At 37.8% G+C, this 17,247-nt stretch overlaps 2 protein-coding genes across 2 annotated transcripts; both read left to right on the forward strand.

Annotated features, from left to right (window-relative positions):
- The first annotated feature begins 847 nt into the window (after positions 1–847).
- On the forward strand, positions 848–5,449 carry purg (purine-rich element binding protein G). Its single transcript, XM_084694185.1, has one exon. The coding sequence runs from the start codon at positions 1,218–1,220 to the stop codon at positions 2,220–2,222; it is 1,005 nt and encodes a 334-aa protein (XP_084550311.1). The 5' UTR covers positions 848–1,217; the 3' UTR covers positions 2,223–5,449.
- Positions 5,450–8,315: 2,866 nt separating this feature from the next.
- On the forward strand, positions 8,316–17,247 carry tex15 (testis expressed 15, meiosis and synapsis associated). Its single transcript, XM_084694177.1, has 8 exons — positions 8,316–9,108; positions 9,283–9,448; positions 9,896–10,133; positions 10,223–10,366; positions 10,450–10,585; positions 10,946–16,017; positions 16,132–16,181; positions 16,314–17,247. The coding sequence occupies exons 1-8, from the start codon at positions 8,997–8,999 to the stop codon at positions 16,990–16,992; spliced, it is 6,597 nt and encodes a 2,198-aa protein (XP_084550303.1). The 5' UTR covers positions 8,316–8,996; the 3' UTR covers positions 16,993–17,247.

Genomic DNA, 17,247 nt, shown 5'->3' on the forward strand with positions numbered 1-17,247 from the left:
TATTTAAAACAACGTCAAAAAAGTAAATTTAGATGTGTTTAGTAGGTTTATGTTTTTTTATCAATCAAGTAAAGGTCTATAAAAAAAGGACCTTGACCTACGTAGCCTGTCGTTAATGTCAATCATGGCGTGTCATTTCATTTTGATAAAGTGGTGGATGAGCCTTCATAGTACACGGCTTAAAGAGAACGTTCTTTGGGGAGAAGTCCCGTGATCGTGAACATTGCGTTTTGCCGTGGTAGATCGATATGATCCATTATCTACCTCTCGGGCTGCTTAAGAATAGAGTGCACCCGCAATAATCTTGATTTCTTCAATCTGACTTGAATTAGTCAGATTGCGTGAACTAGAATTGCCCTTTATGGAACCGCTTTAGCCCCGACTGACTTGTTAGGTTAATTCAAGTCAGCTTTATGTCAGCTTTATGTTCAGCGGCCTTTAGGCTATGGAACAGTCCCCAGAATCGCTTTTGTTTGAATAACTCCGTGAGTTATGTGCCAAATATGTGGCACGTTTTTTCTCATGTTATGGGGAGAAGGTAGAATCATTTGAGTGATACGCGCCAATCTGTTTAATTAAACACTAATATAGGCTAGGAGGTTATTTATTTGCCGTTAAAAAGCTGGGCAGACACATTTAACAAAAAAATATATACCTTTTGTAGGCAACCTTGCTGTGCTTTAAAGTAAGCAACCAGTGTTCTGTCTGCTCATGTAAAATAATTATACAATCTCATTGCCTAATACATGTTGTCTCTTTAACAGCGAGATTTTCTGTTGGGGGGGGGGGGGGGGGGTTGATGGGTTCATTGGGTTCATTCCGCTTTCTTTACTGAAGCAGCGCCCTCTAAAGTGGGCCTGGATTGGATGATTTTTCTTTTCATTTCATCAGGCTAGCCGCTTTCTTAGCTTGCATCTTAGCAGACGAAAGCGTGATAAGCAAGGAAAAGGGATGCTAAGTAGCCTAGTTTTCCAAAGTTGACGATGGAAATGGCGTGAAGCGTTGTGCCTGACCTTTAATCAGGACACAGAAACTCGATCAGCTGATGACTCCTGCCGAGTAGCTGCCATTTTCAGGTCATTCCAGGTATCTTTCAAACTTGTCAGTAGCTTCAAGCTGGTTGGCAAGATAAATGAACGAGCAAACCTTATTCATTACAAGCACGATAAATAGTTAGGAATGGGGGAATTGCTTCGTACTACAGTGTCAATGGAATTATGATGGCTGATGCATGTTCAAGAGGGATGGAAAAGGGTAGAGGAAGGATTACATCAGATTCTATGCCGAGAGGTGCATATCCTGGCACACAGCAGCAGGGCATAGATATTCAAGAGCTTGCCTCTAAACGTGTCGACATACAAAAGAAAAGATTCTATTTGGACGTAAAACAAAGTACACGGGGACGTTTCTTGAAAATTGCAGAGGTTTGGATTGGCAGAGGCCGGCATGACAACATAAGGAAAAGCAAATTGACGCTGTCTATGTCAATGGCACCAGATTTACGGTATTGCCTCGGAGACTTCATCGATTATTACGCTCGTATTGGGTTGCGAGGTACCTTGGTACCCCGGCCAGAGGAGCAAAGCAATGGCCAAAGCCGCCCGCACGATTCTCGCCGAAGACAGCAGGATCACCACACAGCATCTGTGTCACCTAACGGCTCTGCAACCTCGGAGGAGCATACTCATCGGGTCCTGAAAAGTGAATTCATAGAGAGAGACAATAGAAAGTACTATCTGGATTTGAAAGAAAACCAGAGAGGCAGGTTCCTTCGCATCAGACAGACGGTCAGCAGAGGACACGGCACTATGGGTTACTATGGCCAGGGTATTGAACAGACCATAGTCTTGCCAGCTCAAGGGCTAATTGAGTTCAGAGACGCACTGTCGCAGCTGATCGAAGATTATGGCGACGAGAACCCAGATGATCGTGGAAGAGGCTTAAGGAACCATGACGAAACCCCCGAGCTTCCAGAAGCAGCATCTTTTCGCGTAGACAACAAACGTTTTTATTTCGATGTGGGTTCCAACCGGTTCGGTGTATTTTTAAAGATAAGTGAGGTACGGCAGCCATATAGAAACACCATCACCGTTCCGTTAAAAGCTTGGGCTAGATTCGGTGAGAATTTCCTCAGGTATGAGGAGGAAATGCGGCGCATTTTCACCTGCCACAGGGAAAAGAGGACGGAGCCTCGCGAGGACAGTGAGGTCCAAGAGGATTGACATTGGCAATGCTAAGGGTTTTAGAGGTGTCAAGGTGGTCTTAAACAATTAAGGAAAAGATAAACCTGACTATCATAGAATAAGATGATAAATGAACCTCTATACTGTACTGTATGACGCTTGTCAACGAGCACTTTCACATTGTTTCTCGTGCTTCTCCAATTTCACTCATTTTATATAGGAGAATGGCGTCTGTTTTTCCAATGGTGCAAGGTGATGCACAATGAAATGGTAGGCCATACAAAATTCCGATAGATTGTGGTCCAATTATGAAGCAATGTGAAATATTCTATTGTCGTTGCAGTGTCCGTTTAAGAGTCGCGGTAATTCGTGAGAGTTTGAGTGCGCATGTGTGTGAGAGTGAGTAAAAAGGTATTGTAGCCTACGTTATGACTTCTGTAGTTTAATACACGGGTAGATTTGCTGATGGGTGCTAAACAACGCAGTTCAACCATCAGTTCTTTTAGTTGTCATGTCCGTCTTCGTCCAGAGTGCAGATTAAGCACAACTATAGCCTAGTGGACAATTTGGATTCGTTTGGAGTTTGGTCACCTCACAAATTGCTTGAAATAGTGTAGCCTACATGATATTAGGTGAATATTACAGTGTCCTCCAAGTAACTATCTAATGCATTACCACAAAATAAACTTTGTTAATAATTATTGTTGATCAGGCACTGAAAGTTATAAACCAGTTGCTGCACCATCTTATTCCACACCCATAACACTGTTTGAGGAAGGATGTTTTCCAGAGGACCCCTGCTGAGTACAGATGATGATCAGGTAGATTTTTTGGTAACGGCACTCTCTTTGGTCATGCCCTCAGTGATTCACAATAGAAAAGCTTCGAGTGAACATTCAGAATGATGCCTTGAAAAATCCTTACTTGAAAATATAGCTATTAGGACCTATAAGAGACTAGTTTGCACTTTAAGATGCAACTTTAATAGTGTGGCTATAAAATATGCTCTTGTCAGTCTTGTCACAATCCATCTGACAGTGGTTTCCTTTCATGCATGTAGTGCAAGTGTGACTGATAATCAATTGATGTTTGATGTAAAACCTCTACTCAAATTGATTTTCTTTGTAGTTCTCTATACTATATTTTTGTATCTTGAATCATGCCAACAATTTTGTGGTGCTATGAAAAGGAACACACATCATGACATAGATCATTCTGTTGTAATTTAAGTGGGTGTTCCCAAATCCTACAATGTTAAAAAGTACATAAGACTTGGAGGCTGATGTTAAAGAAGGACCTCCTGAGCCATTCAGTAGTTTTTGTCACTGATGTATTTAAACATGGCGGGTGATATTTTAAACTTCCATATCTTGGGATTCTTTGTGATACCACAGGCTGTCATCAGATCCAACTATGAAGCAACTTTGCAGAGTCATACAAATGGAAATACAAACAGGATAGGATTGCACTTCTATATGCTCCTATTATAAGTTGTATATATTTAGCACTGCAAGAACTTCATGTTACCCTGAAAATGGGTATTAGATTTGTGGTTTATAGTTAAAACAAATGGTTTGGAATTGATAGATTTGTTTTGCCTAAATATATTGGAAATGATGTAGGAAGTTATTTATCTATTGGTTTAGTTTTGATGAAGGCAAATCTTTTACCAGTGATATCAAAGATTCGATAAAACAGAAGTTCTCCCATAGAATTTGAATGGCAATGGTTTTTTATTAATTAGCTGGATATTCATATTCTCCTTCGCCATGTATTAGGCTCATTCAACTCTTAAGTGGATTGTCTGTCGGCAAGCAGATTGTTTTTCCTACGAAATTCTGTTAATGAAATCTTAATTCTTTGGAGAAATATAAAGGGGTACGGTTAACTATAGAAGATAAGGTACAAAATAGCGTATATATCCTGTATTTTTGTCCAGTATTTAGTTTTTTCAGAGGTAATGGTCCAGTTTGCTTTTGTCTACTGAAAAGGTACATCAAAAGCATAAAAGTGTTCACTTTGTGGTATCAAATTTGAAAACGATTTTAAATGGTTTTATGAGGACGGTTAAAGACGTATGGCATTATGGGATAATAAATTAAAGCACAACTTAACTTACTTTCCAACAAAATTCTTTTCAACTGTATTCTCCAAAACTCCAAGTTGCATCCTTTATGCTTGATACAAAATATGGCAATTATTTCTGCCCATTATTTAAAATTGCCCTTTTGCAATGTACTGTTGAGAAAAACAAGTATTCAAATTTTGGCTTTAGATGAAGACTTAATGATTCTTGATGATCACACTAGGCTTATTTCTTGACCATTGATTATGATTTTGCTTGACCATATACATATATATTTATATGGTGTGTACATATATATTTAAATGGTGTATGGCTCATAATGACTAAAATACTATTCCAAGAAAGCACTTTTTTAAAGCACTTTACTTTGCTGCTTTAAACTTTACTGACATGGTGGGCCGCAAGACACATTGGTTCAAATTGACAATCATGCACAATGTCAAATGACATTTATTCCAAATGATTGAAATCCAGTCTATATTGTTTGTTTGGAATCCAACAAGCTCTGTTTGAATATGGTGACCTAGATAGTGGTTGTGAAGATAATAGCCCTTCCTCTTAGATGTTTTACTTGAACAACTCTGACCCCCTTTCTACTGAGGTCAAGGTCTTACAGTGTTTATATGGGTGTTATACCATTGTTGCATCTGCTTGGATTGGTAAAAAGGTGCAACTAACAATCCATACAGCCGCTGCCGTTAACATATTGACGTTTTTTCAAATCGTAAAAATGGGCAATTTAGCGTTATCCGCTTTTGTGTAATGTCTTATGATAGAATATGTTGTTTTCAGTTAACTTTTTTGCTCATTCTGTATATCCATCCAAGTAACTTTAGATGATAACAATAGACATTTTAATTGCAATAGTACACTTTTTCTTTTTTTGCCCTATCAATCATAACCCCAAATAATGTTATAATGATCTGCATTCATTTTCCAGCACTATGAATTTGGGTACAGTGCATTGGGTAAATCTTTTACTTGACCCTTGCACAATTGTAGTTAAATCTCTAGACATGATTAAACAAGCACTTTAATGATGTGCACAAATATTTGATTGCCTTTATTTCTCTAATATATAAACTTGAGACATAATTACATAGAATGACCATTTAATGACATATAATGAAAATATTAAATAAATATTTGTGTAATGGTCTACTGTTTTATGTATTTGTAACATACCTACGACAGCCCCCCCCCCCCCCCCCCCCCCCCGGATGGATACGATTAGGACTGTTATTTCTAATTATAGAGTTGCCTACCTTTTAAGCCTTAAACATCTTTACAATTTGATTGTACTGCTTTGTTAACAAGTATAATTTCTATTCTCAAGAGAAGGCAAATTTGGAAAAAGTTACCTATTTATTCTAAGGACAAAATAAATAAACAGTTGTTTCCTAAATATTTGCAATACACATGTGTACAAGCATATTTTAGGAAGTCATTATATAAACGTAACGTTAGCGTTCAAAAAACACTGATAAGCTTTTTGCATTGAATTCAGATACAAAAAAGGTTCAGGCTTTGAAAACATGACATCATCTTTACATACATGAGTTACTCATTTATATTTATTTAGGTAGTGTGTTGTTAAAATATGGGTACCAAAAACCCTAAGTTGGTTTGTTAATTTTGTTTGTGTAAAACATGACATTTTTTGGCAGTGGGATTTTAGACGTATACGTGTTTTGCTAATGATATAAAAATGTTATGATGAAGCAAAAATGTTAAGTGTGTCTTTGGATAAATGTAGTGTACAACATTAGCGTGTCCTATTGTCCTAATAGCATAAGTATCAAAACTAAAAAGCTATCCTTATGTATTTTAGCTCTTTCTTTAACGTGTGTACCGTATTAGTTAATGTTCTACATGTATGGTACTGTATGAGTATTCATTAATTGCCTTGTAATGTTTGTAAAAGGTTGCAACATTTAGGAAAATTTGAGAAAAAAACACTTTTTTAAAGGTTCTGCATGCCAACAGTTGGGTCCTATCATAGAAAAACTATACTAAAAAATGGTGCTATATCATGATATATAAAGGTGCTTAAATGGATCCCAGCTGCATGCATGCTTACAGGATATTTATAGAGTAGAATAAACAGTTGGACGTCTTGTCATATCATTGAATGGCTGCCACAGTGTTATCCCAAATGATAACAATGTAGATTAACTGTATATACTATAAATGGACATGACCTCATCTATCTAGACAGACTGTACCAACATTGTACACCAGTAAAGTTTGCAGTTTCCAGTTTTCACTGGCACATGAGTTTTACAGATTCAAATAGCTTGTTATGAGAAATAGCTTGCTATGAGACAGTAAAGACACCCCTGCAGACAGAAAATATCCCTCACAAACCTATTTGGAAGTAATTAGTCCTAAGGATATTTTAGCCAAAGGAAGTAAATATCAGATGTGAGGCCTATTTACAGTTATGTTGCCTCTGTGTATGCTCCAAAATATCTGAAGACAATCTAATGAAAATCCTTTTTATGCTAATTATTTTAATCATGTCTTTGATAAGCTTTTACATGTAGCAAAGTTCAGAGATGGAAATGTGATGGCGTGTCTTGGAAAAGTTGATGTTATGCGTTCTTGGAAAAACTTGGAAAAAAGTTGATTGTCATTTGAACAGTTGTATTGCTTTGGCTAATAAACATGAAAATATGCGTGTTTAACAGCTATATTAATCATAATTCTTTCAGATTTTGTTGTCCAATAAAAGTTTTACCAAATAAATTGGAATTAGTTCTTTATTTCGGTTTTCTTTATGACTAATAATGTGAAGAAGTTGCTTGCTGTAAAGCTTCACAGGACATGACAAGATATACAGAAAGAAGTGTGAGAAGTGAAGAGTCAAGTGACTTTTTCCTCGGTCAAATGGACAATATAAATCGGTTTATATTAACACAATTTAATAAGGTTCAGCCTCCTTTTTTACAACAAAAATATAGCTGTATAGAGAGCACTCATTACCTTCATGAACAACATGTAATTTTCTTTTAAGCAAACCCTTAAAGGAGTATTCTACTGTGGTCATTTTGGCGGTGTATGAACTAAAATGTGCAAGGTTTAGAGGTGTGAGCTGTTGCAGTGGTGGGAACTTCCTGAAAGTCTGCAACCGAATATATTTGAGGTCAAGCCATTTCCTCCTTTTTGCAAGTGTCCCTCAAACGGCAAAGAATAAATTGCATGTCAACACATCCATTTGTCAGGAGTTTGTCTTTTTGCACAGCAATTATTGAAATGGTAAGATTTTACATTTTCTCCTACACTCTGGTGTTTTGTGAGTAGCATACTGAATTAGCATCGTTCTACATATTACCAAAAGTGGTATCATCAATAGGTTATAATTGATATGTCATCTGTAAATATGGTAGCATTTAAGAAAAGTTTGTTTGATATAGGCTACACTGTGTATGCATGCTGTTCAATCTTATTCATTGTTCTCTAGCCTAAAGAACTACAGTTGTCAGTTTGTAACAAGAGTGTTGACTCAACAACAAATTAACACAAGAAAAGTGTTGACTACGAGTTAAACTTATTACAGCTTATCACATATCTGAACTATCAAGAGTACTATACTCACATAACTGCTCATGTCTTCATTTGTGAACACAATTGAGATTTTTGGGTACAGTCATTCAAATAAATATTTCTTAAGCTTATGGTTTTGTCTAGCTAGCCTTTGAGATACTCCTTCAAATATCATAGCAGAATGATATCAACATCCATACTGTAGTTTGTGGCAGTTTGAGGGGTTGCGTCATAGGCTGTATCGGAGGCTTATTTTCAGATATATATCACTTCAGTTTCCAAGAGCCCACTCGACAGGTTTTAGAGGATGATCGCAGAAGCATTTTATTCTTCTCTCTTTCTGTTCTGTTTTTTTTTTTTTTTTACATATAGTTGAACAATTATGAATATAGTTGGAGAAGTCAATGGTTAAAGTTCCAGAACAGTCATTTTTGTATCTTTCAGTAAAACAGTTAATAGGTGTCAATCGAGCTGAAGCTGTTTGCCCAGACCCTCTACCTTTTTGCAGTCAAAGGTTCTTGGGAAGTGGCCAGTGGACTTTACCCACAATATATTTCTTAACATGGTCATGTGGTCACATGACAAGCAAACAAGCAAATGGAGGTTTTCTGACTTGTCTCTGTCGATATCAGTATGAAAAGTTCAAAGGTAAAAACAGAAAAAAAGACTAATCACTTGTGGATATACAATGCATGACTGGATAAAACGCACATTGCAGTGTCCTATACCCTGTAAACATAGTGAGATACTACCTGGAATACAAAATTCAGTGACTGACTCAAGGGAGAACAAAGAAGCTTGCTGTGAGATCATTTGAAGACTTGGTAGACATTTAAAACATTTGGCATAAAAAATGAGGTAATTAGTAATGTAGAATCCACCTTAAAATTATATTTTTTCAAGAATGTGTTGATGGCATGGGGTAGTACAAGTTCTCTTTTTCCAACAACAAGGAAGTAGATAACTGAAAAGCCTTTGTCTTATAAGTGGGAAATGACATGACCGGTTTTGAATATTTGTGAATATAATGATGTGACTCAGAATGGCTGTGACTGAACAGTGAAATGGTATGTTTCCAAGGCAGAATAACTCAAAATGGCACGGCACAGTTTTATAGTTGAATCTCTTGAACTTATATAATTTATGGATTTTAACAGGATAAAGTTCTGAACTAAGAGACCATGGAAAAACCCACTTGTAAGATACTTTCATCAAGGGAATCTTCACGTGCAACACTGACTCCAACTCTTAAGAACTTCACCATTCCCAGAAAAAAGAGAGGAGATGGGAAAGGTTTGAGGAACATCAAAATACGTCAATCACTGAAGTCTATATATTGTCTGTGAATTATATGTCAATATAAAAGCAGTTAATAATTGTGTATAATATCTGTGAAATATTATAATCTGAGTTGTTTGTTTTAATTCAAATTAATGTTTTGTCCAATTCCATGCATTGTTTCAACAGCTCTTCTTGAATCATGCCCTGAAGAAAGTAGGGATTACAGTTTAGTAAAAAAAATTCTAAGTGATTCCCGGCTAGACCCTTGCAAAGAGATTTCAGTCACTTCAATGTGTGAAGAGGTCAAATTAATACACAATGAGGAGCTACAACGAGAGTTCTCTGAGAAAAGGTGACACTTGACAGATGTTGTCATTGGTCATCTGAAGTCTTAATTCTGCCAAACTTATAAAGATTACATCAGTACATAATATTCAGAATAATGGCTTCTGGACTGTCTGCAACAAAGACTTATCGTAACACTCAATACTGTTACTTATTTACTACTCCTATTTATTTACTCTTACCTATTTAAGCTACTAATTATTTGCCATAATACCATAATTCAATTAAATCGTATGGTAATTAAGATGGTCCATTATGTTGTAACTTATAAAAAAAACTTCAAGGGTGACTTGGTATGGAAATTAATGTTTAATTAGTTTAATTTCAAAGTTCAATCTATGAAATTAATTTAACAGATCTTTGTCAACCATTATCAGTAAAAAAAAAAATTTGAACCTTTATTTTACTGGGCAAGTCCATTAATGACAACACATTCTTGTTTTGTGGTTTTTAGGGCAGAGATGCGTTCCAAGGATAGACATGTCAGAGAAATGGAGGAGAGCTTCTGTTTTTTGGTCATGTCTGATCAGAAGGCTGAAAAGATTTTTCAACAGGGATTAAGTGTTGGGGATTCTGATCAACACTGTCTGGGAAATCCATCACATGGAGTGTATTTGCACAAACATGCGGATGTGGCCCTGAAAAATACCAGTGGCACCACACCTGCTGGAAATGTTTTAATCATTTTCAAGGTCAGTTGGAGTTTATAAATATTGTCTGCATTTGAAAGGCACGGTTTTTGCAGCCAATACTTAAAGGAAATATTGTTGTTCTGTTGAAGGTTCTTTTAGGAAAGGTGAAAAAAGTGATTCCAAATTTGAGAAAGAGCAACACACATGATCCAGTTGTAAATTACGATTGTCATGTGTCTAGAGACCCTGCTGGACCACAAGACAGCCTCTCTCAACAAGTTATTGGGTCATCTGTAAGTTCAGGTCTGTCCATGCAAAGCTCAACCTTATCATTGTTTGCATCAATCATTGATCAAGGACACATTTTTGCTTACAGGTGTTCCTGTTTGACTACAACAACAAACAGGAACTGACCCCTACACCAAGGCAATGCTTGCCGTATGCAGTAGTTTCATTGGCTCCAGCTGTGCATTCAACACCATCCACACTGAGCATTCCAATTAGGCCAAGGGGTACTGTACATGGAATTTTTACCTATAAGAATTGAGAATTTACTCTCAATGTTCTAATCAAAACTGTTGCCTGTATTTGTTAATATTTGTAAACTGTGAATCTAAGGTATTTGAATGTTGTGGTGACCAGCATCTTTGGTGTTTGGGGCAGGTACAAAACATTCAAATCATCAGGCAGTTGGGTAGACTCACCCAAAAACAGTTGATACAATGAACAATTGTTGAACAGTGATAAAATGTAAAAACCTTTCAGTTCCAACCAATCCAAGTTAGAAATGGTTAAATATTTGTTTTTACTTAATAGCATAATTTGTTTTATGCAGAACCATGTATAATTTATTTTTCTTTTCATGTTGACAGAATTAGAAGCAAATCTGAAGACTTGCACAGTGGCAGAGAGATGGGGAAAGGGGCAGAATGCACCTGTAAAATTCAAACATTTTGGAGCTTCCAAATGTCCTGGATACAAATCACAAGGGTTGGAAGGATCTCCATTTTACCAAAATGCAGAACAACCAATCTCTCATGGCCTTTCAAAAGACCCAAATACGTTGTATCGAGATGGCAAAGACCAGCTTTTACCATCCTTTGGTTCATGGGCTCCACAGTCATGCTTTAGTACTCCATTAGACCCAACACCACCAGACATTGGTTCAATCCCATTTCTGAACAGTGGGCTATTTCTTCATTTTGACTATGCTCAGTTCCCCTCGCATGCTGGACTGACTCAGATGGAACAAAATAATTTACAGTCAAGTCATCATGTTCTGTCTTTTCAACAAGCTCAAAGCTCACTGTCCATCAACCAGGATCAACAACGGCAACTTTCAGATACACCCACAGCAGCTGTGTTGGAGAAATGTACCTCTGTCGTTTATTCTTCTCGTGTGATCAAAGATCCAAGAATGTTAAGACGATTGTCAAGCACTACGCAAACGTCCAGTTATGTTGACTCAGGTGGTCAGCAAACTGAGACAGACACATCTGAGAAAGAATTAATGGAAAAGGCAAAGCGTGAGAAACTCCATGACTTACCAAACCAGAATAACAATATTTTTGCAAATGAAACTAGGAACGTAAAACAACACCACACTACAGGTAGCTGTACTTCTGCTTCTAAGATAAATGATTCAGTTGCTTCCCCCTCTGTGACAAAAAACATAAGCGAGAATCAGCCATCATACAGAATGCTGAAAATGAAATTTAAGAAATATTCAGCATATCTCCATATGTCAAAAAATGAGAGGGCCACAAAAATCTGGTCTTTAAAAAGTTTGTCATTTGATGAGAAAAAAATACTTTTTGAAAGAATCAATTTCTATGAGAAGTTTTACCAAAGGTACAAAAAAGGAGACCTTGTTCAAAATGACAGGAAAACCAAAGCAAACCATGAGGCATCAAGTAAACCAAGAAGTGAGCATGGCTGCTTAACTTCCCTCACAGGGAAGAAGTCACACAAACAACATACCAGTTACCAGCATATTTCAAAACGGTCCCCAGGAATATCAATCCCAGAACCATCAAAACAACAGATGACACTGCCACTTCAACATTTGACACTGTCACAAGATACAAACAAGAAACAGGAAGACAGCCAAGTAAAAAAAGAGCATTTTAGAGCTGGACCCATCCCAGTCAGTCTAAAGGGGGATCTCTCATTAATAGATATGCATAGGTTAGAACTTGAAAGAACAGCCAAAAGTTTGGATATAATAAATCGAGAATCATTGAACCAACCATCACTGATCTTGGAGCCTTCCTCACAATCAACGTCCTCTTATTGCTCTATCCAAATCAAAAGGAAAGGGGAAGGCCAAGCTAAAGGTTGTGGGGAAATTGAATTCTGTGAACAACCTGGAGATGTTGATAAAGACACTTTGCCTTTTACTTTTCCACGGGCTATAACTATTCCCTATGCCTCAGCTGGATCTACACATTTTGATCCACAGACTCAGATACAGTCGGAAGTTGTTACTCAAATGGTAGACTCCATGGGGGACAAACAGGACGAGAATGAAAAATCCTACTGTCAAAACTTTGACAGTAGTATGCACAACAGTGTCATGAGACATCGGCATAAAACAGTTACGGAAGTACAAAACCAAGAAACGGTATCGCCAAGCTCTAAGGGAATTCTGCAAGAGATGGAGGAGAGGTCTGATCTTGATCTGATGATGGTCCAAATGCCTGAATATGCTCTTTATTCAGGAGAGGACACAAGTACTTCTGAGTGCATTTTTGAGAGCCACACTGATATTATTGGTGCTTGTGAGGAGGTCAATGCAATGGAGACAGAAGTAGATGCTGTAAGCACCGTCTGCCCCTTGATCGTGTCAGGCAGAGACCTTGAGAAATCAATACAAACTATCAATATTCAAAACACAAAAGGCATACCATTGTATTCAGGAGTAACTGAGGATCGGAATAGCCATCCTTTGGAATGTGTCAATGATGCCATATACAGCTTTTTGCGTAGTAGATTTGAACTTGGTCAACTTGTTCTCTCATCTGCTCAAAACACAGAGTTTTCCATCCCAAGAAAACATTACTTGAAACCAAAAGATGTCAACAGTCAACTGAACACCTGTACATCCCCACCTCAACCTTGCAACATAAACAGATTCATCAGAGGTGTGCACTGTAACCTGTGCATTACAATAAAAGCTGACATGGAATGCTCTCCTGGTACTGAATCATGTACTCTGATCCAGAAAACATTCAAAGGAGGTGTTTTGAAGGCAAACACCACCTACAAGGATAGGCTGAAATCCCACAATGTCAAATTAATAAAAATAATGGCAGAAAAATACAATGGAAAGGCTCATGTACAAGTGATGAAAAGTTCCAAAAAAATCCTCTCTAGATTTCCACAAACAGATTTATCAATAGAGTCGCAAACATCTTTAAGTATATCACTAAAGAAAAGGAAATGGTCAAATGTGATTAAGAAGAGGAACTCAAAGCTAGACACATTTCCTTTTGAGTTACGAAGGAGTATCAGGAATAGAAGTAAAGGGAACAAGAATTCTCAATCTACAGCTCATAAATCAGAAATAAACACTTCAAAGACAGCAAAGCCAGTTACCATGAAAGGAAAAAAAAGGGTTATTATCAAGATAATCAAGGATTTTAGGAGGACCAATAGTTGGTGGACATTTAGTCACAGGTTGAACTCAAACCAAATGCATCGCAACAAATTGTCCTATGGTCCTGTCAGATCAGACAGGCAACGAGAAATTACATCTGTAAATAAGGAACATCCAAGCACTGACTGTTCTGCAAGAGACACATCAAACGGAGAGTTAAAAACACTACATTTCCCTCAACATACGTTGTCTACACTGGAATACGATGATGTTGCAGATTCGAGTCATGAAAAATGGTTTACTTATGGGAACGTATTGGAGGATGAAAAGCCACTAGAAAAAGCATTACAAGAAGGTACTCCTGAGGAAGAGACCAATGGAAATCTTACTACAATTACACAAGCTGAGGAGATCCCCTCAGTATCTGATATCATGGAGTACCCATTAGATGCTGCCATTGAGATTCTTTGTGGCAGTGGGGTAAAAAGTGCTGCAAACTTCTGCACACCCAAACCATATGAGGTAATGACCCAGGGTCTATCACAAACACAGAGATATGAAAGAACTGAGGAAGATGTTACATCTAATCACTCGACCACACCTTCCAAGGAGATCAAATTAATCTCTCAACTAAGAGATTTCTTGACCAGATTTGAGTTAACAGTTCAGAAAGAAGAAACAAAGTCACACTCTGATAATGAGGAGGAGAATGTGTTGCATATCTGTGAGACTTTGCAAAGAACTGACTCTGATGCTCAGAAGCAACCAGTTCAGTTAGTTGTTCTTGACAGGGTGGAACTGCCTAATCTTAGACAATTTACATGTGAGCCTATGCTGAATTCCACTGTCAAATCACAAGCGGTAAATGCTACCGAGATTCAAAGTATTGCAACAGAATGCAATCAATTAAAGATCTCAAGTCAGAGTATCAAACCACACATTAGCCAGTTTGATGTCACAAACCCAGAGCAAGGGTTGAAAGCAAAAGATTACAAAAATGTGGATTGCATTTCATGCATCAGTCCTGATAGTACTTCCATGTTGGAAGTCACTAAAGGGTCTACTCAGGTTCTGGTGGGCAACAGTAATCTAGAGACAAACTCAGAAATCCCCACAAGTGTACCTGCCACAGAACAGCAATGTAACAGCAATAGCAACACATACAAGTTGAAACCTCAATTTGATTCAGAAGTTGAAAAACCGAAAGAAAATGATAACATCAAAAGACACAATGTAAGGCTTGAAACTTTATTCCGGAGAGACTTTAGTGTGGCAGATATTTCTTACATGCTACAAGACAGCGACAAAGCAACTTCCTTGATTCAACTTATTCCAATGAGATCACACTGCAAAGTCATGCTCCAGTACTTCATTTTGAATTTTGAGAAAATGCAGAATGTCGAAGCCAAACAAATTGTTGTCACCAGAGACTTAGTTCTAGAGAAATACATCAACCGTCCTCCACAACCAGTGGAACTGAAGTATGAAGCATTGAATTCTTTCTTGGAACTGCAGATGATGTTGGAGGCGTGGCAATTTGTTGACAACAAGATGAGATATTTTAGTGGAGAAATTACATTTAGGAGTCTTCTGTGGTATGATCCCACTCTGTATGGGGAACTGTTCAAAGGAAAGGTGGGGTTCCAGCAGCAGTCCTCTTTATATTCATCTTTCCAGCAAAGTCTTGCCACTAATGGCCTAAGTGCATTGCAAAACTACCATATGGCTGTCTCTAAATTGAATGTGCAGCTCCAAAGAGCCCCAAACATGTCTTACTACATGTATCTCAAAAGCAAAAGAGAAAGGCTTGAGGTGGAAGCTGTTTTACGAAATCCCACTCACTTAGAGAGTTTCTACCTCTCTGTGCCAGTGTCTTGCATGATAAACTTCGGTGACAATGTGGAAAGTTTAGAGAGGGCCAAGAATATTGTGAATATCTTTACAGACATTCCAGGTGACCAGTTGGAAGGGGGATTTGATGTGGGAAAGGCAGAGCATCTTGCCATTATGTGCCGATTACTTCAAGAGAAAATCTACTATTTGAAAGCCGTTAAGAACACCATGCTTAGCAAGATATCGTGGATTGGCATGGAACACATTCTGTATGATGCTTCAAAGATAATGCTGGGAAGAGATGTAAAACCATGTGCATCACATAAACTTCTGAGGAAATACAGAAAAACAAATCCACACATCGTAATTGGACTAACAGAATATGGCGAATCATTGTTCAAAACAAGGAAGGCAAATTGCACTCATCAAGTGACAAAGCGAGTTCGTCCAAGACAACAAACAAGAAACTTGCAAGATCAGGTGGGGTCTACCAAGAACAATCACTGTGCTCAGGTTAGTTGATTTTGTAGAGATTTTCCTTTTTTTTCTGTGGACATGGAGACTATAATGAGGGTCTGCTTTAAATGACCACTCCCAAAAGTATTCACTGCTTGGTTTATTTTCTAGAAAGCACCTGAGGATATACCCACAGCAATAGCCTTAACATGTGAACCAAGGTATGTACATAAACATTAGTTTGTTTGTTTTTTAATCAAAGAGAAGCTCTGTTTTACCTCCTGAAAAAAACTTGATTAAATTTGAGGAATTTAGGTCACCATGTATTCATATTTCAATGGTCTCCTTTTCAGCCCAAAGCCTCCTGATTTTCGCTCCAACAAGACTAAGCGAATAGTGTACCGCCAAGTTATCAACCCTTCAACGCATCTCCAGCCTGGAAAACATCAGGCAAAGCTTAATAAAACGCAGGTTGTCCATCGAGGTGAGGGTTCATATGATATTCCAGGTTTACAGACAAATATCACTGCACCATTCTCACCCCAAATTGTGCCCCCATACCCAGAAATCAGGGCATGTCTTCTGAACAAAGGCGTAAAAGAAGTTGATACACTGATGCAATTACCTGCTGCTTTGAGAGGGACAGAAACACACCCACATAGACAGTGTCTCTCACGCTGGCCACCCCATAACAGAACAGGACATGATCAAAGGCAGATGCAGCCATCCTTGTCTCGTGCAGTTAGGGACAGTCAACCCAGGGAGACTATCTTCTCAAAAGATCTAAAGGAGCAAACTGGCCTGTCTCGATGGTCTAATCTGCCGTCTCCCCAGCAGCTGCCCTTATCAATGCCCCCATCGAGAAGTGCAACACAAATGCAGCTTCCATATCATATCAGCTCAGTGTGTGAGCCCCCTCCAATAAATTACCCCTTCTTCCTTCTGAATGGACAGACTTATGCTACTGTCAATCCTATCACACCATCACCAGCACATGATAGTGGGGCCGCATTTCTTCATCATCATATGTAGCCAATGTTATTTTGTCTGCTTGAACTGAAATATATTATACATCTATGTATAATGATTTATGTATTTGTGTATATTTAAAAAAAGGACAATAAGACATGAATGTTTTACTTTCACAGTGTGTAACACCAACAAACAAACAAACAAAGTGTGTGGTCTGGTTTTTGTAAAATATTGCTCTATCGTATGCTTAGCCATTTTATATGTTCAACTTTTGTACATAGATACAGTTGTTATTGTAGTACAAAAAATCTGTTT

Source organism: Hypomesus nipponensis, chromosome 27 (genome assembly GCF_054491055.1).
Source record: "Hypomesus nipponensis isolate SF chromosome 27, ASM5449105v1, whole genome shotgun sequence".
NCBI classification, from domain to species: Eukaryota; Metazoa; Chordata; class Actinopteri; order Osmeriformes; family Osmeridae; genus Hypomesus; species Hypomesus nipponensis.